Below are 18,647 nucleotides of genomic sequence, written 5' to 3' on the forward strand. Positions count from 1 at the left end.
TTGTAATAAAGTTGTACCTTGATTGGGCAGTAATAGTTGTACAGCTATATTAAGCCTTAAAATATGGTTGCTCTGTGTATTTAATACTCGTTTTTGTTCAAATTAAATAAAAAAAAAAAGTTCATATCTATTTAGGCTCCAGATCTATGCTTGTGATTGTTTTATCAAGTGCAGGCACCAAACCTTTTGGGAACTTGATACAGTTTTGAGCACTTTGTGTTTTATGAGTTTGATGTCTGACACTTAATCTAATTTTCTTAATAAATGACATTATGGTATTAATGAAAGGCTGGAACAGTAAAGATAAAAAAAGTTTTAAAAGCTGATACTTTTGTGTTTCAAGTAATAGCACTTATTCATTCAAGAAAAAATACAAAAATTTTATTTCAGTTATACCAAACAGATTTTGATTTAACACAGACAAGTAGTTACATATTGTGAAAATAACGTGGTAACGTAATTTTATCTGAAAGTTTTTGTATTAGACTGGCAGGACACCCAGTGAGTCATGTGAATGGTGATGTTGCTCAGTTATACCATGATACAGAGTTTACATCAATTATTTAACATTTTTCATTAGTTTCCCTCAGACTGTAAACTTACAGTGGAAGAATTTGGATTGGTTATTAACCCATCAATACGTAAGCCAAACTTTTCTTATATATGTGGACGTAATAAGATTTCAGTATGTTATTAGTGTTGCGTTCAACAAAAGACACAATCTGTTAACAATTGACATAAAAATTCATAAATGCGATGTTCACCCTCAGGTTACGTTCATAACGGTGTTGCTTTAATCATGCACATATTTTTTCAAAGTTACCACGGCTTCTTCTATAACAGTTGCACCTACTGCTGTTTTGTACCACTTCTTTAAATAAGCTCTAAATTGTTTCATCCACCAACGGCAAACATGTAACTGTTATGCTGATGGCAGATAAGTGTTTCCTCTACCATTAGCCTGGGGGGTGCAATTTAAGGTTCCTTTTCCTGTTGAACAGGTTTAAACTTTGTCTTTTGGTTAGAAAAATAAACCATCTGATGTTGTTTATCTGATTTACAAGATGCCATGTCATAGCTGGTCTCTGTGTCGCTCTGTGAGTTCTGCCCTGACACCACACGCATAGACCCGTGAGCACATGGGTGAACGCACACACACACACAAACACACACACCCTGTAGCTGCCCCCTCAAGGCTGTGAACCTGGGGGAAACACTGATGAAAGTAATGCCTTTAGCAGACGAAGAGTGTCTGTTTATCATAAACAGGAGGATTTTCCCCTGTTTGTCCAGTTACTATGATTTGGAAAACTCACACTGCACAGCATAGCAGACAGCTGAGCAGATGGTGGTGTAAAATCTGTTAGGAATTAAGAAGTGTTCTTTTTTGTGTGTGTGACTTGTTCATGTACAAATTTGCGTACATTTTAAAATAAGCTTTCAAAACTTTTTCTTTTTGTTATTGTTATTTTTTTAAGTGTAGCTGATCTGAGATGTGATTGCTTGAAGCTCTGCTGTTGTGCAGGGTGAATTTGGCCATTGTAGGCTACAGCACCAGTAGCTCAACCTGGATTATCAAGTCCCGACTTTTCTATTATGTTGCATAACTGTCTGCTGTAATGCATCTTACACAAGATGATTCAGTGTGATTACTCAGTAGCAACACAATACATGTACCACCTCTGAATATCCATAAGCAAATTCCAGTCTTCAAGACCCCCCACCCCCCACCATTTCATAGCAAGCAGAAGTCACGACCTTTTCTAAATTTCTAGATGATTGCTTCATATGTGGCTCACTTTGCATCTGCAGCATCAGCCACCGGTTTCACACAGAGAACAGCCCACGCTCGCATTAGTCAGCCAGTTTGGCGTGGCTATCTGCACATTGTGTGGTGGTGGTGTGTGACTGCAGACTGTCACACTCAGCTAGTGACATCCTAGAACTGTAAGTGCAGAGCTTTATGTCTCTGGAGTAGGGCTAGGCGATATGGCAAAAAACGTGATCACATTATATTTTTTCATATTGTCCAAACTCGATTTTTCAAGCGTCTGTACTGAAAACTAAAGAAAGAAAGAGGTTAGTTAAATATTTCACTAACATACAAAGTAAATAATGCAAATTAAATAAGATCGCAGCCAGAATCTTCATAAATAAAAAGGATAAATTTTTTTTTTGTTGTCTTCTGTTCACTGCTGTGAGGAAGCAGATGTATCTCAAAATGAATGTTTTCTTGCAGCTCAAACTTGGATATTTCAAATAGCACCAGTAGTAGCGTAACTTCGTTTCTAAACACCGAATAATGAATATCCTTATTTATGGAGTTTCTGATGAAAACTATCAGAAGCTCCATAAGTAAGAAGGATAAAGTGTTTTTTGTGGATTCGGTTCACAACTGTGACAAGGCACCTACATGCCCAAAATCAGCTTCTCTCACAGAGATAATGCCAAATTCGTATTTAGCTTTCTGTACTGCATACAGCATTACCAGAATGTTTTTGACAGTAACCATGTTTTTGACCACACTACTGTGCACTAATATATGTATACATATATATGCGAGTACATGTGATTTATGAAGATGTGCCCAAAAAAGAACTCCCCCAAAAGCCACGGTGTAATTCCAGTTGAAGCAAAACTTTTGCTCCTCTTTGAATGCTGCTCGTACAGCGCAATGGCTGCAAACGATGATGCCATTGACTGCTGTTTTGGTTGTGTGGCTGCACCGCTACTAGCGGCTAACTGCTTCGGTCTACTTTGTGCCAAACTGCCAAGCTGTGTTTACTGTGCTTGCATTTTCATGCTTTCCGTATAATCACTTGGGTGTTATTCCTTTAAACAGATTTGTTGTGTTGCTGGTTTTTGAGGGAACCAATCGCTGACACACCTTGCATATCGGTTTAATTTGCTCCACTTCTCTTTAGGGATATCCTAACCACCGCCACACAAACAACGTTGTGACCTCATCTTTGGAGGATAACTCTGATGCCGTACCTGGCATCTATTTTGGTGCCCTCAGCTCTACGTTTGGTCATTCTGCTTGCCTATAGCTTCAACTTCCCAGCAACTTATGTGTGGTAGGAACGCCTTCCACCTTTTACTCTTCCTCCAATTTGCATCTATCAGATGTGAATCATCAGGGATAATTGTAGAGCGGAGCAGACAGCTTTATAGCTTGCTTGGTTGACTTGACGGCTCTGAAAGAACCAGACCAATCACAAGTCCGCTCATTATTGCAGAAGGTTCAGCTTGGTCTTTTCTGCCTATGAAGGTTATTTGGGGGGCACCAACCTGATTTCTCACGACACCCCTCTGTTGGATGATGTTCCCATCCGGCAGAGGTACAGGTGCATTCTCCCCTCAGAATACGAAGCTGTCAAGGTGCACATTAACCAGCTCTTAAAGAATCAGGTAATACGGAAGACCAGTAGTCCTTATGCCTCCCCGATAGTCCTGGTTAGGAAGAAGGATGGCTGCCTCTGTATGTGTGTTGATTACTGCCTGCTTAACAGCAAGACTAGGAAGGATGTGTTTCCTTTACCTCGTATTGAGGAGAGCCTTGATGCCTTATCAGGAGTCCAGTGGTTATCTACACTGGCCTTGGCCGGTGGTTAGAACAGGATAAGTCAAAAACAGCCTTTTGTATGTCATTCGGACCTTTTGAGTGGAACCGTATGGTGTTTGGGCTGTGTAATGCACCCAGTACCTTCCAGCATCTCATGAAGAGGATCTTTGGGGATCAGTAGTGTCAGTCTTTTCTCTTATATTTGGATGACATCATCGTCTTCTCTTCAGTCTCCCAGCATGTTCAGTGGCTGGAGGTGGTTCTTGATCGTCTCCTGAAGAAAGGCCTGAAAGTGATGCTTGAGAAATGCTTGTTCTTTCGGTGAGAGGTTAAGTATCTGGGCCATGTTAGCTCTTGTAAAGGTGTGGCCACAGACCCAGCCAAAACCGAGGCAGTGGCCAGGTGGCCTTGTTCCACTCAGGGCCACCCGGCATGACTCAGTGGGTAGAGTGGTCATCTTGTAGCCTGAGGATTGCTGGTTCGATCCTCGGTCTGTCGAGCTCATGTCGTGGTGTCCCAGAGCAAGACACCGAACCCCAAATTTCTCCTGATGGGTCGTGGTTGAGCGCCTTGCATGGCAGCTTTCGCCATCAGTGTGTGAACGTGTGTGTTATTGTGATGTATATTGTAAAGCGCTTTGGTTAAAAGCTTTCAGTTGCAAATGGAGCACCACTTGCATTGCTCTGCTGCAGAGCCCTCCCACAGTCTGAGCTGCTTTGCTTTTATTCAGCTCGAATTGCAAACACCTCAAGTTATGGGCTGGACACACGAGAGGCGACGTCGCTCCTTCTCCATTCATTCTCCATGGAACTTGCGTGATGAGGCGAAAAATCACTGCCCTCCAGCCAAGCGACAGGCGACATTTGTGCATGTGAAACGTTGCGCTCGTTTACGTAGACGTGCACCCGGGGGCTTGCAACGCAACACAATAAAATAGAAAAATGTTCAGTTTTATGTGAGTCGCGACTAAATAATCCACCAGCTCCCAGAGACAAAGACAGATAAAAAACAAACACAAACAAACGACTTTTCTCAATTAACACAGTTAACAATTCGGGATTTAAAAAACTCATCAACACTTTGGACAAACGGCATCACTCCCATCTTGTCTATATGTTAGTGGGATGTTTCTCCCTGCCCTGTATAATGAGTGTCGTGAGGGTGTTGTGAAGGACGTGGCTACAGTCCAATGTTTCGCCACTAATATGGACCTGTGGTCAAGCTGTACCACAGAGCCGTATATGACACGGATTTCAACATGAAAACGAAGTGTCTCCAGACTAATTTTTTCCAGATCACACCAGGCAGAACACAGCTGATGGTCTTAGACAAACAATTTGTGGGACCTGGTTGGAAAAAAACTACTCTGTATTACCACAGACCACGCTTCAAACGTCACGCTGGCTGCCTGTCTCTCTTTCTCTTTCTCCTTGGCTATTACAACCGCTTCATTTTGTCTGCAGTGTGGTAGTTTGCTGGCTGTGGTTGGGGCAGCCTGCATTGGTTCTGCCTTTGTCGGGTGGATTGGCTCTCTACCTGTCTCTCAGCTGCTGCAGAACTTGGGGGAAGGCCAAACTGCCTTCCCCATCAACCAGAAGTTTGGTGTCTGGCTGCGGTTCCCTTCCTCCTTCGGGTAGGGGAGGCTTCACTCACTGGTAGGACATCTAGCCTGTGATGCCACGTGTTTCAATTTGAAACTCATCTAATTTTGTGTTTGTAGACGCGTAGGTTGGCTGTGCGCTGTGAGTAGGATTTTGATTTTGGGTCCCTGGATTCTCTGCTGTCTTGTCCGGGTCTGTTTCATTAAGCACCGCCTGCTCATTGGAGACATCCTTCATGCTGGATTCCACCTCGTCTGGACCAAGCGCACGGCTGGGCTCCTGCCAAGTCGTCTAGACTACAACCTGTTTTTTCATGGGTTTGGTTTTGTTTGCATTTTGGTTTGTTGTTTTGAACTTCATTATGTGGTTTTGTTGGCATGTGTTTATTTTTCTTTTGATACCAGGTTGTTTGGTTTTTATTGACATGCAGGGCCCCTGGCCTCTGTTAACTGGAGGGGATTACTAACAGCTCTTTTATGTCTTAATTCTAAGTTTTGTGTTATAATAAACTTGAGTTTTCAGGTAACCCTATCTGTTGTCCTGGTGTATGTAAGAACTGTATATTTACTAGGGTGAAATTCCCCAGTTGGTGTTGTCGTCTTATCCTCTCACTTGCCACATATGGAAGTAGAGCAGGAACAGGCCGACTCTCATTGGCTGTTGTCACGCACATTCCGCCATGTGTGATCAGTAAAATAGCTCACAGCTGATCGCCATGATCAACCAGACATATATCGTGATCATTAAGCACGATCATATGATGACTTCAGAATCCACCTATTCTCATTTAGCTGACTGAGTGAGCATGCTGACTTGATGGTGTCGGGTCAGAAACATTTAGCCACTTGGTCATATTTTTCCACCGTTATTGTTTGAGATGAGCTTCAACAAAAGGTATAATTTTGATGGAGCTTTCTCTCATCACTTAGTGTTTCTCTACCACTGTAGTACAGCTAATGGTTATTTTCACAACCAAATCTGTTATGTTGTACCTGAAATGACACACTGGTGTAATGAAAATGAATACATATTGCTTGTCTATTACCGACAATCCAAAAAAATTATTGGCTGTAAATACACACATGGCAGATAATATGTGCAGTGGCATCATTATATTCATGTGACTCACACATAAAGCACGTATTCTTTCCTGTGTATTATAGCTTAATATACTGGAGTCTCCAGGAGCTTGCTGCAGTTTGTCAGGCTTCATGCATTGACAAAGCGAGGGAACAAACAGCCTTGGATTGTGTCATGTTGTCATTCACAGGAAGTGATGTTTCTGCCTGTCAGTGTGGTGAGCTGGGGGACTGAAATAGTGCTATACACCCTCAGCACCCTCTCATTGAGCTTGCAGGTTTCCTGTGGTTTTCATCATTGTGTGTCTTCTACTGCAGAAAGCAGAAAGCATGCTCTGAGGGGGGAAATAAAAGAACATGCTCATGAGGTGCTTGACAGGCTTGGTATACAGATGGTAGAGGAATTTTGTATTCCTAATGTCCGCACAGCTGTGGAAATCTGTGGCATGTGCTGAATAGGAATGATGCTCATTGTGTTCATGGCAGCAGCTGTGGTAAAAAGATGGAGCATAACAAGCACTGAGTAAGGCACCATCTTCCTCACTGAGTTTACATACTGTTCCACGTCATGTGTCAGAATGGGGTCAAGTCAGGGGGACTTGGACTCCAAGCCCACAGCATTTTGTTTGCAGTGAGTATGTTCCACCTCATCACACCTGGAGCCAGGTGGTGTGTTTGTGCATGGACTGTTTGTGTGCTGTGGCTCTGACTGACCCTCCCCCTCTGTGTGATAGAGGAGTGAGGGATTAGCATGGATTTGATGGCCTCAGTGGGACTTGCAGCAGCCAACAGTGGCAATGAGTACAGCTTGTTGGTAGAAACTGATTACGCTTGGAAAACATAATGGAGTCCAATGTGTCGTGCTGTTTCTAGAAAATACTGAGAAACACTTGAAAAATAAGGAGGTGGCATGTTTAAAAAGAAAATTAGGTTATGTTCATATTTGTTTTGAAACTGTGTGGAGAAACTTACCTTTATCCTCTGACTCATTGTGACTAGGACTTGATATATCAGATTGATGATCTTGAGCATATGAAGGTCACACGCTTAACTTTTAATCATGTTCTTTAAATTACTGCTGAATAACACAGCCATAATAAGGTTTGTGTAGTAACAGTTTTAAGTTTTAAGGAGGTTCATCATGATGGGGCTATGAGGCCTGGAAGAGCTGCCATTCTGGGAGAACTACCTGCTATGGTTTCAGGTAATCTGGTTATTTTATCTGAAGGAAAAGGGAGTATTTTTCAGTATCTGTAATACACAGCTGGCAAATCTTGCAAGATAAGAACAGTTTGCTTCCATCAGAGTATAAATGGTTTGGGTAAGGTGACCCCCCCAGGTACCTGCATTATGAAGCTATTGCTTCCCGATTTTCTCTCCTCGAATTTCCCCTAACACATTACAAAATACATAATGCATTCATAGACTTGAATACCAGAGCAAAGCTTTCCCAGCAGAACAATCTTCTTGTCGTGCATCCTGCTGTCATTTCTTCCCAAAGTAAGTGAGGCACGCACACCTGGCACACTCGATGTAAAAAGAAAGCATGAGTCATCAGACCTGTCACCTTCTGTCCTGGTCCTGCTGCTGTGCTCATGTAGCCGTTGTAGGTGCTTTTAGCAGAAGAGTGAGATCAGTATGGTCATTTTGACTGGACTGCAGTTTTGCATCTCTAAAATTAAGTTATGCCTTGCTACAATACCTCTTCTGTGGGATATGGGCAATGTGATTCAGGCGCATCGATTCAATGGTTTTCACCTTGCTATGCTGACCCAATCTTTTATCTATCACATTTTTTTTTGTGTGTATTATAAAGGATGTAAGACATTTGAATTGACAGAAGGAAAGGAGCTTTTTCATTTCTTGTGAAAATATCCCCCCATTAGAGCTAAGCTTTTTTTTTTTAAATATCATATTGATTTCTTTGGTCTGGTGAACATGACCTAAAGAGTTGCAGATCATCGATCCCTTTAGAGATCTTGATATCAAGTCATGTTGAAGAATCCATGAGAAAAAAAGAGTGAGTAATGAAAACAAGCAGGGGGAAAAAGAAACCACTCCGCCTGCTCAGCAAGATTTATAATCTACATGGTATCATAGCAACAGATGCAAATTGCTTGAGCTAATATTCCCTTAATTCAGTATTTGTTTTGTATGGAGGCAGATGGTAGAGGAAGAGACGCTATCTGCCCTCCTAAATGGGTGTTTTTTAGAGGTTTTAAAAGTGTTTGCCGTGCTTTTGGCTGCACATGAACCCTCATGTTTACATCGGCACAGAAGGATGTTGACCACAGTCCTGGACTTTGCCAGTTCTCAGTAAATATTCACAATATGCTGTTTGTGTATTCTAGCCTGTCCGCCTCTGAGTGCCCTCTCTCTACTCACTGATGATGTGTCAATATTGTCTAAGCTCATATAAAGCCAGACCAACATGTCTCTCTCTGTTTCTTGCAGCGGTGCGTTTTCTGAAGTGGTGATGGCCCGGGAGAAGGCCACAGGGAAGATGGTCGCAATCAAGTGCATCCCCAAAAAAGCACTCAAGGGGAAGGAGACAAGCATTGAAAATGAAATTGCCGTCCTAAGGAAGTAGGTACCACATGACTGAGCTGTGGAGGCGTTTGCCAAAGAAGAACAGCACTTTAGAAAGGGTCACCGTCTTAGATCATCCGTAGGGAAGCTTGTGTTTTCCTTTTTGCTGTATTCACTCTCGCCTGGTTTATTTAGCCCCAGTTTATTTAACAGTCATTGACAGGCTTAAGTGACTGCCTCATCGAATCCCATCTATCAAACTGAACACACACACACACGTACAAACACAGACAGGGTGTGATAGAATTGTACTGACATCAGGTGACACTTCATCCTCCTCCAGGGCCTGACAGGTAAATTCCCAGAGAAGCTCAGTTATCAGTCACTCTGAAAGTCAGCATTGCAGTGGTTGGGTGTAGTTGCCTGGTTACAGTTGCTATCCTTTAACTACCTCCATTTTTTTTCTTCACTCTTTGTTTCTCATCTGTTTTTCTCGTTCTTCTTTATGCTCTTTTCTCGTGTCCGACAGTCTCAAACTCCATCCTTATTTTCATTCCAGGCTTAGGAAAGAAAACTGTGACGGTTTAGTCTTTTGAGAGCATTTCTGCATCCCCCTCTAGATCTACCGTTTCCTTTCCATTCCGTTTTCGTGAAAAATATTAGCTTATCTTTAATTTAATGACAACAAATATTTGAGTTGTTCCGACTGCAACAAAAAAACAGGAAAAGTTAGGGCTCATTGAAGAAAAGAAAAAAACGGCTAATACAGATGTTTTCCATGCATGTTTGAGCAAGATAATGCACAATGGTATACTCCTTCTATTTAAACACAATAACTTCATAGTAAAAGAGCCTGGATCAGCTAGACCATTATCAGACTGAAAACATTTAGTTCATGTTGAAATGGAAAATGTATACCTCAGGACTGCTGAGTAACTACCATCCTGTATCAGACAATAGGTCCAGTAAGAGGTTTCTCCAGTTACCAGACTGTTGTACTAAGAAGGACATTGTGAGTTGGTAAATTTGGTCCTGTTTCATGAAATAATAAAATGCCTTGCTTTCCACATTTAATTAGTTTTTGACATTTATAAGATGTGCAAATCAATCTTTTCCTTTTCTATTTAGCTTTTGCACATTGTCCCAACTTGTTCGGGATTGGGTGTAACAGAGAACCAACAACTTCGTACGTGGTTTGTGCTTGTTAATGGAAACTGGTAGCAAGCAATGTAAATTTTCTCATCTCCCTTTCCAGGATAAAGCATGAGAATATAGTGGCTCTGGAAGACATCTATGAGAGCTCAAATCACTTGTACCTCATAATGCAGCTGTAAGTACATCTACCCACCATGCTGTTTGTTTGGGTCAGCTCTTGGTCTCCCATTTTGCCTGTCACTTTGATAATGTGTTGTCTTTCAACTATGAGTAAGTGTCTGTGATGTCCTTGAGGCAACTTTGCTAGAGTGAATGCAGTGATGCTTTAAAGAGGAATCAATTCTTATTTAAACAACAGTACATGTCTCCATGTAATAGATTAGCATAATGCCTTTCTAGTAAGCTACTAGTTTTGAACACCTTGTACAGTGCAGCTGCCTCAGCATCTAGCAGCTAACCAAGTGTTCTGTTGTTTGCTCCAAGCATGAACTATGTTCTTCTAAAGGCCCAGTGGATCAATAATAGGAAAATCTCTTTCATTAGCATACTGCATACTTAATGTGGTTAATGTTAGCATTTCACTTGGGTCTCCACTTTTAAATCTAAGATTTTTTTAAATGAATAATTGCTAGATGTCAGTTGCCATGGAAGCTGAGAATGGCCTTTCCTTTATTTATTTATTTATTTTTTATGCTGTTACCTTGAGATCACAAGTTCTGTTTTCTCGAGATACCAAAACTCATTTTCACTTTATAATAAGTTAGTGTCTTTTTATCTGGATAAAATAATTCTTTTCTTGAGATAAGGACATACTGTAACTGATTTTTGAACTTTGTTTTCTTGAGATTACAAGATGAGCACCGTTGTCCTGGCCAACTGTGTGCAGAATATGTCGTCATGATTTCTGAGACCTTTCTCCTCACCACATATTTTCACAGTGTTTGTGACTGAGGCACCAGCAATTTATCCAGCAATTATTTGCCCTCTGTATCTCTTAAAGGTGTTTAATGCTTCCTTGAAGTCTGTTACATAAATGGTGGTTGTTAGTCATTTATGAAAACCGGCACTAACTTGCACTAGATGCAAATATTAATGAGTCACTTGTCGTCCCTTTGCTTTTTCCTTTAGCTTAAAATGGTAGAGAATGGCTGGTGCATTAGAGACAAACCTTGCTTTACTACATAATGTCACGATGACATTTACTAAATGGAGGAACACATTTAAAATAAAGACATTTTACCAGAACTGAGTGATTTCATAATACCGCTCAGCATCAGCTTGAATTCAGTCAAAAGCTTTTACAGATGACAAATCCAAAAACCTAAACGGTTGCTTTTTATCATATTTAAGTAATAAAATGTGCATAATGTAGAAATAAAAATGTTTGTGTATTTATTTAAAAAATTTATTTACCCAGATTTATAAATGAAAGTTTCTGTGGTGAATATTTTGAGAGGGAGGCTGCATTTAAATTAAAAAAAGCTAAAGAAAATGCATTTGGTAATCTTCTTTTTAAAGGGGGGGATGTACCATGAATATTTAAAGAGTTTCAACCCCCTTTAAGATATTTTTATTTTATATTTCAGACCCATATTAAATGATTATAATTATTTTTCTAAAGCCAGTCTTGGCACAATTTTCAACAATGACTCAGAAAAAAACAGGTTTAGCTTAAACACAAAGTTATATACATAACGTCTCACAGCTGACGGTGTATGTCAGGGTGAGGTTATCTTGAAAACTCATGAGATATACATCTGGGTGTGTTTTTGTGTGTAGACACATGCTGTATGTTGACGTAAGCTTGAATTCATGTGAAGAGTAACGTGTTGTTTTTATCTCTTTGCAATCTCTCTGTATGAGAACAACACAGATAATCCTCTATTACATTTATATAAACTAGTCCACTGGTGTCTGTGTGTGCTGGCAGGGTGTCTGGAGGTGAACTGTTTGACCGCATTGTGGAAAAAGGCTTCTACACAGAGATGGATGCCAGTCGGCTCATTCGGCAGGTTTTGGATGCCGTAAACTATCTACACTCCATGGGCATAGTGCACAGAGACTTAAAGGTACAGCAACATTTTATTATTCAAACATAGTCAAATGTGTATTTGTTGTTGAATAAAACTTCCCCTTTCAGTTTACCTGAGAGGGGAAATCCCTGCTACTTAACCTGCATAGTGATACCACATTCAGTAATCATCACCTAAAGAAGCTAAATGTCAGGGATTTTCCTTCTTAGCAAACTGTTGAAGCCTCTCGGCTGAGCCATTAAAGCTCTTAAAAGAACAATCCTTTGTCTGATATTTTACTGTCCAGATTATTAAGACTACAGAAATAAACAGAGAAATAATATATGTTCGAAGGCGAATGTTTTGATGTTTTTTTGTTTTTCCAGCCTGAGAACCTGCTGTATTTCAGTCCTCATGACGAGTCAAAGATCATGATCAGTGACTTTGGCCTGTCCAAGATGGAGGGGTCAGGTGGCGTAATGGCCACAGCCTGTGGGACTCCGGGATACGTGGGTGAGGATGCCCTCTGCACTGAGGCTTTAGTGGAAACTTCCTCTTGAATAATTGGATGCTCTAGTTGGCTAAACATGACCTAGTTTAATCTGCCCGTAGCCACTGGTTAACCTTATTCATCTGCTGCAGGCATCCCAGCAAATATTTACATCCAACCAACGAGACACAGTGAAAGTCAAAAACTGTTTGCATTGTTTGTTAAAAAAAACAAAAACATGTCGTTGTTTCAGCCCCTGAGGTTTTAGCACAAAAGCCCTACAGTAAGGCTGTGGACTGCTGGTCCATCGGGGTCATCGCTTATATACTGTGAGTATTTAGGATTTATTAAAGTCTTTATGTGTTTGGTAAATAAATGTTTTTGTTAACTCTAAATACTTAGATAGGGAGATGTTAATTCACATCAGAAAATGAAAGACATGTTGAAAATGAACACGTCTCAGCTTTGCTTACAGCTCCGTCAAATGCTGTAAATTGAAATTAAAAAAAAATGGTGCTAGATTAAAAAGTGAATACCCTGTATATGGTTCCACATTTCACTGTAATAATCCAGTAGTTTAGATATTTGTTGCCCAGATTGATCGATGTGGACTTCCCTTGGTTGTTGAGCTACAATAACATAAATTAAACAAGCAACAAGTTTCCTTTTGTATCTAAATGCGCCACTTTAACCCTTCAGCTGTCCTCTGCTGAAAATCTTGCTGTAACTATAATGAATTCAATTAAAAAATTGTAAAAATAAACCTCCCTGATCCATCTCTGCCACTTGGTTTTATCATGTAATGCCAAAGGTTGATTTGTATTATTGTGCAAAAGAAAAGAAAATAATGTAAAGAAATTTTTTCACTTACTTTTTACTGTGGTGTGAACATAAAAAGGTTAAGGACAACCTCAGTGATGTCTAAAACAACCAAACAATAAATTGTAAAAACACTTTTATATGATACCTCTACTTAGGCAGGAATTAAGACAATTTTATAAACAAAAGCACAGCCCATGGATTTATAATGCATGTCTGATTTAGCAGACCAGTTTCTTTGCCCCGTATCATAAAAATGGATTGCCATTGTGCTATTTTTTTCTCCTCTGTGTCCTTGATAATCCCTCTGAGCTGTCTCCTGTTGCATGCTATAGGAAAAATCAAACCGCCTGTAAATGAGATTAGGTCACAGCAAATCCTTTTAGATTATGGTTAAAGTTTCTAACATCATCAGGATGACGACTTTCAAGCAAACTCTTGTGTAATCGCTCAACTTTATCTTCCCAGGTTGTGTGGTTACCCTCCTTTCTATGATGAGAACGATTCGAAGCTTTTTGAGCAGATTCTCAAGGCTGACTATGAGTTTGATGCGCCGTATTGGGATGACATATCAGACTCCGGTGAGTTGTGACAGTGTGCGTTTGTGTTCTTTTACTGTGTTAAAATGTAAACTTGTATTTTGGTCCCTAAAGGTGGGAAAAGGCAAAGTAATGATGAGAAAAGCAGTTGATTGAGGGCACAGTCACCATGACAACCATTACGTCTATATATAGCAGTTTGTACCAAAACATAACTATTATGAAAATTAAAAATTACACTCACTGGCCACTTTATTTGGTAAACCTTGCTATTACCATGTTGGACGCCCTTTTAGCCTTGAGAGCGGTCTCAGTTCTTTGTGTTAGAAACATTCTTCAGAGATTTAGGTCCATATTATGTTTTTTTTCCCCATTCGGATGCTCATTTTGAACTTCAGTAAGTTTTCTTGACCATGTCTGCATGCATAAAAGAATTGAGTTGACACAATGTGATTGGCTGATTAGTTATTTGTGTTAACACTTAATCAGGTGGCTGTAATAAAGTGGTCAGTGAGTGTACTTAATACTTGTCCTTTAAGATTATTTCTGTCAGTTCTGGTGAGGATTTTTGTGTCCTGTGAAAAATATTCAAATCCCGTTCAGTGTTTGCATCTATTAGTGTGAAATATCTGTGCTTGTTTGTTTGTTTTTTTTGTGGCTAATCTTCTTGGCCAAGTGTTAAAAAAAAAAAAAAAATTTTCTCACAGTATGAGCCTCAAGGTACCAATTTGCGTTTTACTACATGACAGTATTGCTGACTTACGGCCTCACTTCCTGTGTATACGTCACCTCTGATTTTAAATGGATGCAGTTAAAGATTTAAAAAATCTAATTAATCTGTTGCTGATTTTGATCACTGCAACAATATGGAGGACCAGAAATCATAAACAACCCAATGAAGAAAAGGTTAATGAAGGTTGGGCAGATTGTTGAGATAAATATTTATTTAAATATAGATTTAAACATTTATTTCCACTTTTTATTTTGTTTATAAGGTCCACATTTATTTATTTCTATATTCCAATTGTGTAAACATTTCTAAACTAACAGGGCCCGAATTTAGCATGTTTTTATTTATTTATGTATTTTTTATGGCATTTTGGTGTCATTGGAAAATGGGGCTTTTTTTAAGTGTTCCTGAAAGTAACAGTGCTAATCATTCTTGCAGTAGATAATCACGACTCGCATTTGGAGCTCTGCTCCAGCTTACATCAGCATGAGTGGATTACGATGCAGCGGCTGAGGAGACTGAAAACAACCTGCAACATATTCAGTTTTTAGATGTTATGTCACTTAACTTCTGGTTTATTCAGCAGTGACCATGTATTTCATTCTCTGCAGCAGCAATTAACACATTTAAAATCTCCTGCTGCTGCAGTATTTTCTAAATTTATAAGAAGAAGAGATGTTAAAAGGTCTTATAATATTTAATATTTTAATTAAATAATTTATTTGCATGGAAATTTCAATAATAAAATGTTTTTAAAGAAGTTCTTTATATTATTGTATATATTCAAAAGGAGAAGAAAGCTGTGTTGAGTTTATAAGTAGAGGTACATTTCAAGAATAATTTCTATAACCCCACAGTTCTTCTCTGTCCAGTCCTGCAGGGGTGCAGGACATATAATATAAATCATAAGATAGTTTAAATCTTTGAGTGCTGGAGACTTTTGAACCTGTTCTCAACTTGATGTGCTCTTCACTTTATTACCCTCCTCAGCCAAAGACTTCATCGGCTGCCTAATGGAGAAGGACCCTGAGAAGAGATTCACATGTGATCAGGCTCTTCAGCACCCCTGGTGAGGACCTCATCACCACACTGTGCCACAAGCAGACAATCACAGGGAACCACACATTGCACTGCGATTACACAGCAGCGTGACGCAGATTGTCAGGCTTAAGCATTTTTCATGGAGAGCTTGTCCTCCCACTGTCATCTGTCACCATGGCTCCGAGCCGCGAGCCCACCTCTGCTGGGCACTGCAAGCCCTCAGAGAGAAATCTGCTGAATAAATGTCTTCCAATTAGTGGCTGATCTGCTGAAGGATCCTTGAAGAATGTGGAATCTTTAATGAACAATTGGGATGTCTTCCTTGGTCTGTGTCAGCGCTAATGAGAGCAAGCTGGCGTGGGTTGCTGTCTCCAGCTGAGGTGGCAGCAAGTCTGTTTGGCAGTAATGGTTGGTTTGGGTCGTAGGCAGGTGGTCCATCTAAAACAGATATCAGTAACAGGTGTCATAATGAAGGGAGATGGCTTTCACTGATAAGGTTTCACTAAGAGATATTATGATAAATTTGACAGTTACTCCTGCAAAAACAGCAGTCCGTTGGTCGCAGGTGTAGCAGAAATAAAAATAAATGAAAGCAGCAAATAAAGCAGCATGAGGATGATTCTTCAGGCATGGCAGATGCAGAGATCAATCACCTGGGTAATGCTGCTTGGGTATGTGTAAACGCTGACTTTTCATGTCTTTTTTTTCCCCAGGATTGCTGGAGACACTGCTCTCTGCAAGAACATACATGAATCAGTCAGCAGACAGATGCGAAAAAACTTTGCTAAAAGTAAATGGAGGGTGAGCATGTGAAACTTAGGCTTTCTTGGTTAGCAGTAATTAAAAAAAACATACATTACTCTATTTGCTGCTTAATTTTTGGATCAAAAAACATGATTTGTCTTTTGTCCCCACTCTCCTCTCTCTGTACAGCAAGCGTTTAATGCGACTGCTGTGATCCGCCACATGAGGCGCCTGCAGCTGGGCACCAGCTTTGGCAGCAGCATCCAAAGCTCCAACTCTATGTCAAGCCCTCAGAGCCGAGCTCCAGCCAAGAGCCAATCTGTGGACTGCGCTCCACTCTCCCTGAAGAACTGTGAGTGACACTTCAGACCAACACATTTATGTTCAAGGTTTAACACAGAGCTCTGCTGAGCATTTACTCTGCTGGGTTGTCTGTTAAGCTAATTGGACACTTTTCTGGTGACATTTAGTTATGATATTTAAAAGGATTAGCACATTTCCTAAGCCATATGTGAAGAGATAATCAACTTATTTACTAACCATTTTTTAAAATAAAGCATGTTACTGCTTCAAAAACTAAGTTTCCAGAAAGTTCTAAAATGTCAGTAAACTACAGGATGCAGTCATTTTTGCTTATTGTTTTCCGATTTTGTATCAGTTTGCAATGATCTATGGCACTTCCTACCAACAACCTCTTATGGACCTCAGTACAAAGGAGGTTGTTGCATGTGTGTGGGTTTTCTTTCTTGGTAGATTTTTGCCTGGTGATTAGGGGGTGTAGCAACAAGATATATTAGCTGACACAGATTTTCAGATGTGTTTCTAAGCCATTGCAGTGATTCCTACTTTATACTTGAGTCCATTTTAACCCTCTAAGGACCAACCAATGAATAAAATGGTAAGAAAAGTCCAATTTTTCTCAATATGAGGTCTTTATTTAGCCCTTTAACAAAACGTAACAAAGCATAAAAAATTAACATTTTTTGGGGGGGATATCTACCATTTATTACCATGTGATATTTTATAAATAATATAATGTGGTTTTCTGCCTCTGGGTATCTGTTAGGGGAAAGAAGACAAGTATCAGTTTGTGTTCAACAGGATTTTGAGCTTTGAGCTAAGTTTATACCATAAATTGAAGCAAAATATCTCAGAAACTGTATGTGACAAATATGTCATGTCGGGCTCTTATGTGTTAATGCAATTTATCATTTACTGTAAGCCTCTTTCAGACATGATTCCACTATTATTCTGGTAACAGCAGAACATGTCTTTGTCATGGGTGTAACATTTCAACAGAACACACAACTGTGGTCTGACTTGGTCACATCTAGTGACACACATGTATCTAGCTCGGCACAAGTGTGAACTGACAGTGGGTTAATCTGTCATGTGATCAGCTGTTTATAGGAATCAGATAGGTCATGGCAGTAGACAGCACTGTTCAAACTTGTCTTCTGCATAGCTGCTGCACCTCTTCTGCAGCTGAAACTTCTGCTCTTTGTTTGACTGTAATATTTGCAACTTCTCCCATCCATTACCATTATGTTATGACTGCACATTTCTAAGTTTGATATGATTTGTTGTAGCCAAACATGTTTTTACAGTAAAACTGTAATTATTTGAGTACTTGCAGAATTTTGTGCAGTGCAGCATCTTATATGACAGTCAATATCCAGACCATTTCCCTCAGGTGAAGTAAAAGGTTGCGTATTTTCTTGAGTTGATCATGGCTACGCTGCTACAGTTGTGTAATGAAACTTTTTTAAAATCACTGAAAGTTCAATAAGCATCAAAATTTAGAAAAATATGTTCTTTTACAGGCATAACCAAGTGTAGCATGAAAAATATTTTAAAAAAACTTTTAAACAAATTCCTGAATGCATCACTTTTATAGACTGAGGAAGCTATTTATGGTACATATCTCGTGGTTTAAAGGTTTTAACATTTCTTGGCATCACTGAGATGTTTTTCTTTAATTTATATAGTATTGAGGTTTTTGTTTTATCAGTTAGCTTTAGCTGTGCACACATTTTCACATTTGGAGTGTATGTGATGTGTTGCTTTTGTTCTGTATGTTTAGATTCTGACTTTTTTTGAGAATGATGTGAAGTTTTCGACTTCTTATCGTTGTAATTGGTTCAGCTTATATCCTGGTACCATAGATCAAAACAAAGTTGAAATGTATAATTGTGTGTAGTATTAATACATGGTCGGGTATTGCACCATTTGCTGTTATGTTGACAAAAACTACAGAGTTGTTTTGTATAAGTTATTCAAACAACCAGTAATGCCTTGCAAATTGATTTATTTGCAGTAATTAAGAGCATATTTTCAGGTTTT

The 18,647-nt window shown here is 39.6% G+C and overlaps 1 protein-coding gene across 2 annotated transcripts in view; it reads left to right on the forward strand.

The window, feature by feature from the left end:
• LOC121647680 (calcium/calmodulin-dependent protein kinase type 1D-like) overlaps positions 1–18,647 on the forward strand; it is a 33,452-nt gene that overhangs the window by 12,945 nt on the left and 1,860 nt on the right. For both annotated transcript variants that reach the window (XM_041997325.1, XM_041997324.1), the window contains exons 2-10: positions 8,700–8,831; positions 10,030–10,104; positions 11,860–11,998; positions 12,328–12,454; positions 12,685–12,760; positions 13,719–13,831; positions 15,510–15,588; positions 16,274–16,361; positions 16,494–16,656. In XM_041997325.1, the coding sequence (XP_041853259.1) occupies positions 8,700–8,831; positions 10,030–10,104; positions 11,860–11,998; positions 12,328–12,454; positions 12,685–12,760; positions 13,719–13,831; positions 15,510–15,588; positions 16,274–16,361; positions 16,494–16,656 (992 nt within the window). The remainder of the gene's footprint in view (positions 1–8,699; positions 8,832–10,029; positions 10,105–11,859; positions 11,999–12,327; positions 12,455–12,684; positions 12,761–13,718; positions 13,832–15,509; positions 15,589–16,273; positions 16,362–16,493; positions 16,657–18,647) is intronic.

Source organism: Melanotaenia boesemani, chromosome 10, assembly GCF_017639745.1.
Source record: "Melanotaenia boesemani isolate fMelBoe1 chromosome 10, fMelBoe1.pri, whole genome shotgun sequence".
In the NCBI taxonomy this organism is placed as follows: domain Eukaryota; kingdom Metazoa; phylum Chordata; class Actinopteri; order Atheriniformes; family Melanotaeniidae; genus Melanotaenia; species Melanotaenia boesemani.